This window comes from Cherax quadricarinatus, chromosome 22, assembly GCF_038502225.1.
Source record: "Cherax quadricarinatus isolate ZL_2023a chromosome 22, ASM3850222v1, whole genome shotgun sequence".
NCBI lineage: Eukaryota > Metazoa > Arthropoda > Malacostraca > Decapoda > Parastacidae > Cherax > Cherax quadricarinatus.
In genome coordinates, this window is record NC_091313.1 from 36,860,478 (window position 1) to 36,871,376 (window position 10,899).

Genomic DNA, 10,899 nt, shown 5'->3' on the forward strand with positions numbered 1-10,899 from the left:
TTCCCGGCATTTTAGTTGACTTTTACAACACGCATGGCTTACGGAGGAAAGATTCTTATTCCACTTCCCCATGGATATAAAAGGAAAAGTAATAAGACCAAGAACTATTAAGATAAAATCTAAGAAAACTCAGATGAGTGTATATAACTAAACATGTACATATATGTGTAGTGTGACCTAAGTGTAAGTAGAAGTAGCAAGACGTACTTGAAATCTTGCATGTTTATGAGACAGAAAAAAGACACTAGCAATCCTACCATCATGTAAAACAATTACAGGCTTTCGTTTTACACTTACTTGGCAGGACGGTAGTACCTCCCTGGGCGGTTGCTGTCTACCAAGTTGCTACCATAAAAAGAATTCTGGAGGTCGCTGCTGCAGCCTGCTCAGTGCGCCTCTATATATATATATATATATATATATATATATATATATATATATATATATATATATATATATATATATATATATATATATATATATATATATAGATATATATATATATATATATATATATATATATATATATATATATATATATATATATATATATATATATATATATATATATATATATGTATGTATTGAGTTTGTACTCACCTGTTTGTTATTGCAGGGGTCAGTTCATACCTCCTGGCCCCGCCTTTTCACTGACTGCTGCTAGGTCCTCTCTCTCTCTCTGCTCCATGAGGTTTATCAAACCTCGTCTTAAAACTATGTATAGTTCCTGCCTCCCCTACTTCCCTTTCTAGGCTATTCCACTTCCTGACAACTCTATGACTGAAGAAATACTTCAGAACATCCCAATGACTTATAGGTGTCTTCAGCTTTCAATTGTGTCCTATCTCTGGAACATCCTATCTTTCTCCACTTTGTCAATTCCTCGCAGTATTTTATATGTCGTTATTATATCTCGCCTGACCCTCCTGTTCTCCAGTGTCGTCAGGCCGATTTCTCATAACATTTCTTCGTAGGACAATCCCCGTAGCTCCTGAACTAGTCTCGCTGCAAACCTTTGCACTTCCTCTAATTTCTTAACGTGCTTGACTAGGTGTGATTACAAACTGATGCTGCATACTCCAATATTGGCCTGACGTATATGGTGTAAAGAGTCTTGAACGATTTCTTACTGAGGTATCGGAACGCTATTCTTAGGTTTGCCAGACGCCCATATGCTGAAGCAGTTATTTGATTGATGTGCGCCTCAGGAGATGTGTTTGATAATGTGAGGTTTGCAGTCTTTGGCCACCTAGACTATACTCTGCCTGAGGCCTTCTTTACCCTTCCCCAGTCTTCATGACTTTGCATTTGGCAGGGTTAAATTCAAGGAGCCAGTTGCTGGACCAGGCTTGTAGCCTGTCCAGGTCTCTTTGTAGTAGTGCCTGATCCTCCTCCGATTTAATTCTTCTCATTAACTTCCCATCATCTGCCAACAAGGACACTTCTGAATCTATCCCTTCCGTTATGTCATTTACATATCCTAGGACTGACCCCTGTGGAACCCCGCTCGCCAAAGGTGCCCACTCTGACACCTCGTGGCGTACCATGACTCGTTCTTGCCTCCCTGTCAGGTATTCTCTGATCCATTGCAGTGCCTTTCCTGTTATGTGTGCCTGATCCTCTAACTTTTGCATTAACCACTTGTGAGGAACTGTGTCGAAGGCCTTCTTGCAGTCCAAGAAAATGTGTGTAGTGCCGAATAGGTAAAATTGGTCAATTATCCAAAACTCAATTAAAATTAAGTCCTTTCTAAAATTTTCTAATATTTTCTAAAATTTTCTAAAATTTTTCATTTAAGTCAAAGTAAAACTTAATAATTTTGTACCATAAGAACCTTAGAAAAATTACCTGTCATTATTTTAACAAGCGCAATTTAATTTAGCCTAATCCAACTAAATATATTTCAGATTAGTTTACAGTATTTTTTTTCGTTAGGAACAGAATGGTTTGCAAAATTCCATAACTAAATTTTCACTTGCTATATTCGGGAAGAAGAGCGTTGCTAATTAAGCCAAAATAGCCAGTTTTACCTACTGGGCACGATATATATATATATATATATATATATATATATATATATATATATATATATATATATATATATATATATATATATATGTATATATATATATATATATATATATATATATATATATATATATATATATATATATATATATATATATATATATATATATATATATATATATATATATTTATATATTTAATCAGTAACAACATTGTGACTAGCCAAGGACTCGAACCCATGCCGTTTTGGCCCGCCTTATGATGAGCGAAAATCATATTAAGCCCCAACCCACAGGACCACGCAATCCTACAAGAATCAAACACCCAGCAGAGCTAGGTGTTTCACCTTGATCCGAGGACATACGATGGTGTGGGTGCCTCTGATCTAATTTCATTCTACTCTCCTTTTGGTGTACTAGCCTCCACGAGCAGTATATATATATATATATTATTGTAACCACGAACGAGTGGTATTGAGTCAATAACAACAAATAATAATAATACGTCAAATAATAATATAAAGCAATATATTTTCATTTTACCTATTAATGAAAATATCAGCAATATAAAATTATATGAAAATAGATAACATACAAAATAGTTACTGCGTCCTTTCTCTGAGGTCGCACTACTTCGACTCCTAGCAGCCAGTGACCCTTTTCCTCTACTCAAAGCAGCCACGGGCCCTTGACTTAGGATCTTAGGCGCCACTGACCTTTGTCGCTCGGCTCCTAACAGCTACTTGCCTTCAATTTTGGCTTATAGCTGCCACTGGTTCTTGTCTTCGGCTCCTAAAAGCCACTGACCCTTATCTTTCGCTCCTAACAATCACAGGAACTTACCTTCCGCTCCTAGCAACCATTGTCCTTTTCCCTCGGCTCCTTGCAACCATTGGCCATTTGGCCTTGGTTCCTGGTAGCTAATGGCTCTTATCCACGGCTGCAAGCAGCCACTAACTCTTGTCCTCGGGTCCTAGCAGCCACTTGCCCTTGTCCTCGCTTCCTAGCAGCTATTGGCCCTTGTCCATGGCTCCTAGTAGCTACTGGTTCTTGTCCTCGGCTCCTAACAGATACTGGCCTTTGTCTCGGCCACCACTCTGCTAGCTGATACTTTCCACCCGACCTAGTAACATACACATCACCAGTACAGCACAACTCATTACACCACCATACACAGGCCATACACACTTTCATACACCGGCTAGACATACCATCGTACACTAGCAATACACACCGTACACTAGCCATACACACCATCATACACTAGCAATACACACCATCATATACTAGCCATACACGCCATCATACACTAACAATACACACCATCATACACTAGCAATACACACCATCATACACTAGTCATACACACCATCATACATTGGCCATACACAGCATCATGCACTAGCTATACACACTTCATCATACTCTAGCCATACACATAATGACATTCTGATTATGCACATCATACACTGGCCATACACAATGATTTTCTGATTATACACTTTATCATACACTTTTTACACACCATCACACACGACTATTTAACCCATCATACACTGATTATAGATTCCATCATACTCTGATTATATACTCCATCATACACTGATTATAGACTCCATCATACACTGATTATAGACTCCATCATACACTGATAATACACTCTATCACACACTGAATATACACTTCACATACACACTCAAAATACTGCAATCATATACGACCATACACATCGCCAAAGACTTTATACACATCATTATAAACCGCCATGCTCATCACCATATTCCGAATATTCACAAAATTATATACTTAAGATCATAAACTGCTTTACTAATGTTATTCACTGACTATATTACACTGACTCGACGGTCGGTCATACACTCATATCAACGACAGTTTCAGGGAAGAGAAATCCTGTGTCACAAACCTACTGGAGTTCTATGACAGGGTGACAGCAGTAAGACAAGAGAGAGAAGGGAGAGTAGACTGAATTTTCTTGGACTGTCAGAAGGCTTTTGACACAGTTCCACACAAAAGATTAGTGCAAAAACTGGAGGACCAGGCAGGTGTAACAGGGAAGGCACTGCAATGGATCAGAAAATACCTGTCAGGAAGACAACAGCGAGTCATGGAAGGTGACGAGGTGTCAGAGTGGGCGCCTGTGACGAGCAGGGTTCCACAGGGGTCAGTCCTAGGACCAGTACTGTTTTTGGTGTATAACAACATGATGGAAGGAATAGACTCAGAAACATCCCTGTTTACAGATGATGTGAAGTTCATGAGAAGAATTCAACCGGACGAGAACCAGGCGGAGCTACAAAAGGATCTGTACAGGCTGCAGATCTGGTCCAGCAATTGGCTCCTGGAGTTCAACCCCACCAAGTGCAAAGTCATGAAGATTGGGGAAAGGCAAAGAAGACCACGGACGGAGTACAGTCTAGGGGGTCACAGACTACAAACTTCACTCAAGGAAAAGGATCTTGGGGTGTCTATAACACCGGGCACATCTCCTGAGGCACACATCAACCTAGTAACTGCTGCAGCACATGGGCGCCTAGCAAACCTAAGGACAACATTCCCACATCTCAATAAGGAATCGTTCAGGACCCTGTACACTGTGTATGTTAGGCCTATATTGGAGTATGCAGCACCAGTTTGGAACCCACACCTACCCAACAGTCTAAGGAAATTAGACAGGACTAGTCCCGAAGCTAAGAAGCATGTCCTACGAGGAGAGGTTAAGGGAAATCGAAATGACGACACTGGAGGACAGTTGAGATAGGGGAGATGTGATAGCAACATATAAAATACTGAGAAGAATTGACAAGGTGGACAGAGACAATGTTCCAGAGATGGGACACAGCAACAAGGAGCCACAGTTGGAAGTTGCAGACTCAGATGAATCACAGGATGTTAGGAAGTATTTCTTCAGTCACAGAGTTGTCAGGAAGTTGAATAGTGTGGGAAGTGATGTAGTGGAGGCAGGATCCATACATTGCTTTAAGAACAGATATGATAAAACTCATGGAGCAGGAAGAGTGACCTAGTAGTAACCAGTGAAGAGACGGGCCAGGAGATGTGGCTTGACGCCTGCAACTACAGCTGGGTGAGTACTCATTCATACGCACCTTCTTACACTAACCATAAACACCACCATACACTTGCCATACACTCTATCATACAATTGTCGTGTCGAATAGGTAAAACTTGCAATTTTAGCTCAAACAGCATCTCTCTCCTTGCCGAATAAGGCAAGCGAAAAAATTTGTATGCAATAATTTCGCAAGAATCATTCTGAACCCAACGACAAAGAATATATTTCATTGTGTTTGTTTGTTTTTAAATTATTGTAAACTTATCTAAAAGATATTTAATTGGATTAGGCTAAATTAAATTGAGCTTGTTATAAGGTTAGGTAAGTTTTCTAAGGTTCTTTTGGTACAAAATTATTAATTTTTACATTAACATAAATGAAAAAAATGTATCTTTAAACATATAAGAGAAAATTTTGGAAAGGACTTAATTTTAAATGAGTTCTTACTAATTGACCAATTTTACCTATTCGGAACGACACAACAAAAATACGCACCAAATTACACTGATCATTTATACCACCATTCATTCACTGTACGCAGCACCATACACACACCACGTATTTCATCATACAATGATTGTACAGACGATCATTCAGTGAAAATAAACGCTGTAATACACTAAACATACTCACCATCATACTCTGACCATACATGTAATCATACACTTGCCATACCTTTCATTATACACCTACCACACACTACATCATACAGTGACTATAATCATTCCAATAATTCAGCCTCGGTAATAATTCTGAGTGTGTTCAATGAAGAAATTTCTCCTGGTATAAAAGTTAGGCATAATATTTAGTTTTAAATCATATATAAACTAATTATACGAAATTTATTGAATAATTAGTGGCTTTTATTGTTTTTTTGTACTACTGTTTTGTACTAATTCACTATATCTACTGCATTAAATTGAATGGCTCGGAGAAATAAAATTATTATTATTATTATTATTATTATTATTATTATTATTATTATTATTATTATTTAACAGTAAGAAACGTTAACCCAGAGATGGTGTACTGCTGAAATTAGTGAGGGTAACGTAGTTACAATTATAGATATTTATACATTGTGTGCATTTTCCTTCATTCTGTAAGGTTCCATAGAGCAAAGTTTCACTAAGCCCAGTGATGTAGAGACATCCGGAGACCACGGAAGTTCAGATCACTTGCCAGGTAACTGTTCAAGGTGTAAAGACCCAGCTTTCCACTGCTTCCATACACAGAACCAACACAGCTACTGTGTGACCTATAAGTAGGATCACAAACATGCCCTGTAATGAAAAGGGAAAGAGATATTTACACTGTGTACATACATGTGCAAGAAAAACTACGAGGGGTGGAAATCTTAAGCTCAAGCACTTTCACACCTCTCAGTGCGTCATCAGGAGCCGTGCAACGTTGCAAGGGCAGCAGCAGGAGAAATAACTGGAAGTTCTTCAGAGTAAAACCCCCGTGGCTTGTCTTGCATTGTCAAAATCGCCTTTCTGCGATTGCTTTATATATATATATATATATATATATATATATATATATATATATTTATATATATATATATATTTATATATATATATATATTTATATATTCAATAACAACACTGCAACTAGCCGAGGATTCGAACCCATGTTGTTTTAGCCCGCCTCTTGGTGAGCGATAATTCCATGACGCTCTAACCCGCGGAACCATACAATCCTACAAGAATCATGCACCCAGCAGAGTTAGATGTTGTACCGTGATCCGAGGACCATGCACCCAGCAGAGTTAGGTGTTGTACCGTGATCCGAGGACATTCGATGGTGTGGGTGCTTCAGAGCTCTGAGGCACCCACACCATCGAATGTCCTCGGATCACGGGTGCGTGATTCTTGTAGGATTGTATGACCCGGTGGGTTAGAGCGTCATGGAATTTTCGCTCACAATGATGCGGGCTAAAACAATATGGGTTCGAATCCTCGGCTATTGCAGTGTTGTGATTGATTAAATACCACTTGTTGGTGGTTACAACAATATATATATATATATATATATATATATATATATATATATATATATAAATATATATATATATATATATATATATATATATATATATATATATATATATATATATATATATATATATATATATATAATATATAGGTATAATATGTATAGGGAAGTACCACCTCTATAGCTGGAATGGGGACCCTCATCCTCAGAGAAGACAATAAACGTACCTCAGGGAAAACTCAAGGTTCTCCCCGGAGCTGTTTGAATATTTTCTTCTCCCACCGCCCCCTATATATTTTATATTCTATGTGAACATTTATTAATAAACAAAATACATTTACAGAAAAAAACATAAACATGAATACAATGGCACAATGTATCAAAGATCATGAATTTCCTCCAGCACCTCCGAGGCTGGACGCGAGCCAAGTATGCAGCAAGCATTTCCCCTCTGGATGGCGATGCTGAGGCGCTGGAACATGAAAGTGGCTGCCCTTGGATCCCTGGTGGTGTCGATGAGTCTGGAACCCAATTCTTTAAGGAAACGTGTGGCATTTTTTCCCCATGATCCCAAGGTCTCTGATCCCACTAGGACAAATTGATACTGTTGGCTAATGTCCCTGTACTTGCTGATTTTGTGGTCAGCAGCTCCTCCCTGTCGCCCCACACTGTGATGGATATAGGTGTCAGCCAGTGTGAACACACAGGTATAGTCCCATGCTAAGAGCTTGCCATTCTTCCAAGGATAGATGGTGATCCCGTTGGGGCGGTTTGCTGGGTTGTAGGTATTGTTGGCTGCTAGTGATCGGGGCTCCCTCTCGGCAGGGCATCCAGCTGTAGCAAGGGTTCTCTTAATGATGTCCTTGATCTCATTGTGTCTTGCATGCCAGCCCTTGGTTTTGGAACAGTTAAGACCATGTAGACCGTACTGGTCTGCTTGCACTTCGCCGCAAATACACATGTATTCTGTGTGAATTGGGGCAGCAAGGCGCAGAGCCACTGCAATACGGAGGGTCTTAGGGTCGAGTCGCGTTCCTATTGCCGGTATGGGAACTGTTTGGAGGAAGTCCCCGGAGTGAGGTGCACTCACAGCCTGGAGAAGGGCAATCTCCCTATCTGATGTTGCAGTCCTGAGCATGTTGGCCAGCACCTTTTCAACAATCGGGCCATCCCAGCTTGACTGTTTCTGAGCCAGTGCTGCACTAGGGTTTGGTGCTGGAGCAGCAAGAGTCTCCCATTCGGTGATGGCACTGGCATAGCTAGGGTCTTCTATTCCTGCTGAGTCACTGAGGGTGTCAGGAAGAATTTGTCTTATCAACTCGTTTGATGCTATGGAAGAGGATAGGAAAGCTGGTAGAGCAACCTGGGAGGATCTGCGTACTCCTAGCCCTCCAAGCCTGACCGGAAGTGAGGCTTGCAACCACTGTCCATCGTCAAGGAAAAGATTCAATACACTCTCTAGCATGGCCTTCAGGAGAGAGTCATATTCCTTGAGTTTTGGACTGCTGAAGGCTGGGGAGCATCTCAGAAAATAGGTAAGTTTTGGGATTGATAAGCACCTGGTGAGTAGGTAGAAGGCATCGTGTGTGTCAATGTCTTTCATCCTGCCTTCCATCGTCCTGAGGTCTGAGACTTTTTTTTTCTAGGATCAGATCGATGACATTGGACCCAAGAGGAGCACCAAGGAGAGTGCTATTGGCTGGATCAATGGCTCGTGCTCCTGGTAAAACGGCGCTAATATTCTGGATCATCTGTTGATTGGTAGAAACTATTTCACATTTAGTGGGGTTTAAAGAAAGGCCCAGGCTTTCTCCCATGTCTTTAATTTTACTGATGTCTTCTAGGAGAGATTCTGTTGTGCCAGCTAGGGTACCATCGTCCAGGAACCAGATATTGAGCTCGCTGGAGAGTGCCTCCGTGACTTCCTTGATGACCAAACAAAATAGAAAGGGGGCGAGAGGGTCCCCCTGTTGCACGCCCTCACACGAGTCAATTTCATGGTCCCCAAACAATAGTTTGGAAGTCACACTATAACACGATTCTATGAAGGGATAAAGGGAAGGGAAGTTTCTATAAACTGCTTGGAGAGCAGCATCCCTTCTGACAAAGTTGAAAGCGTTGGCAAAGTCCAATTTGACCAAGGCTTTTTCATCGTACATGTTTTTGATATATACTCGTGCTGCGTGGGCAGCTGCTTCACAGCCCTGTTGAACGCCGAAACCGAGCTGAGTTGGTTTCAGCATTGCAGCAGCCTCTTGACTCACCCTTCTTACTGCAGCCTTGGCGACTAGGCGCCGAAGGGTGTTACTCACTGCAATGGGCCTGATTCCGCCATCCTTTTTCCGGAGGGCACACAATGAGGCACCAAAGAAAAGGGGTCTGATCTCCTCTGGGACACTGCTAGCCAGGCACAGGTTGGAAAATTTGGTGAGTTCAGACAGCAGCCTCTCTGAAACCTCACCAAGTGCTGGATTGAGTATATATATATATATATATATATATATATATATATATATATATATATATATATATATATATATATATATATATATATATATATATATATATATATATATATATATATATGCAATAAGATCACAGTAAACAGGTGATTTCAAAATATGCAAAACAACCACTCTGAAAGAATAGAAAAATTCCAAGCGCTTTCGTGACTACTCACATTATCAAGCGCTTGGAATTTCTCTATTCTTTCAGAGTGGTTGTTTTGCATATATATATATCTATATATATATATATATATATATATATATATATATATATATATATATATATATATATATATATATATATATATATATATATATATATATATATATATATATATATATATAAATATATATTTATATATACATATATATATATATATATATATATATATATATATATATATATATATATATATAATGAGAGAGGGAGAGAAAGAGAACGAGAGAAAAAGAAATACACGCAAAATTATCTGTGAATGTTATTTACAAGGTGTTTTACCCATAGGTTGGTGAGAGAGAGGGACGAGCTGACTGTTATCTTGTTTGGTGAGTATACACAGGAGGTAGCATTTGGAACCACATACTTGAACCACAGATCGTATAACCCAGCCTCTGTCAACGATATCATTCTGACAAACACAACACAGAAATTAGTGTACATTACAAGAAAATAATTTATTTTTTTCTTAGCACAGACTTTTGGTGTATTTTGAGTTATAATATAAAAAATTTGTTCTTAATTGGTATTTGCCTTGTAAAGCATTGTAATGATTTTATTAGTGAATGAACGAGCTATCACTTCCAGTTATCTATATTAGACACATTGTTTGATTCGTTTGTTAGAGATAAATAATTCATTGAATAATTCAATAAATTTTATAATTTTATGAGATAAAATTAACTTCCTAAAACTCGTTTAAGTATATAAAACTTTGTTTGCCGGTTTAATAATCACAATCTTATTTTAATCTTTAAAACACACACGCACACACACACACACACACACACACACACACACACACACACATAAACACACACACACACACACACACACACACGCACGCACACACACGCACACACACACACACACACACACACACACACACACACACACACACACACGCACACACACACACACACACACACACACACACACACACACACACACACACACACACACACGCACACACACACACACAAACACACAGAACTACAAAGGGATCTGGAAAGGCTGCTGGCCGGGTCCAGTAAATTGCTCCTGGAGTTCAACCCTACA

General features: G+C 39.2%; 1 protein-coding gene across 1 annotated transcript in view; it reads right to left on the reverse strand.

Moving 5' to 3' along the window:
• Positions 1-6,140: 6,140 nt before the first annotated feature.
• Positions 6,141-10,899, reverse strand: part of LOC128689620 (probable glutamate receptor) — a 46,097-nt gene continuing 41,338 nt past the window's right edge. Inside the window, exons 13-14 of the mRNA XM_070087710.1 lie at positions 10,123-10,252; positions 6,141-6,401 (exon numbers count right to left, since the gene is read on the reverse strand). Coding sequence (XP_069943811.1) covers positions 6,312-6,401; positions 10,123-10,252 — 220 coding nt within the window. The 3' untranslated portion in view covers positions 6,141-6,311. The remainder of the gene's footprint in view (positions 6,402-10,122; positions 10,253-10,899) is intronic.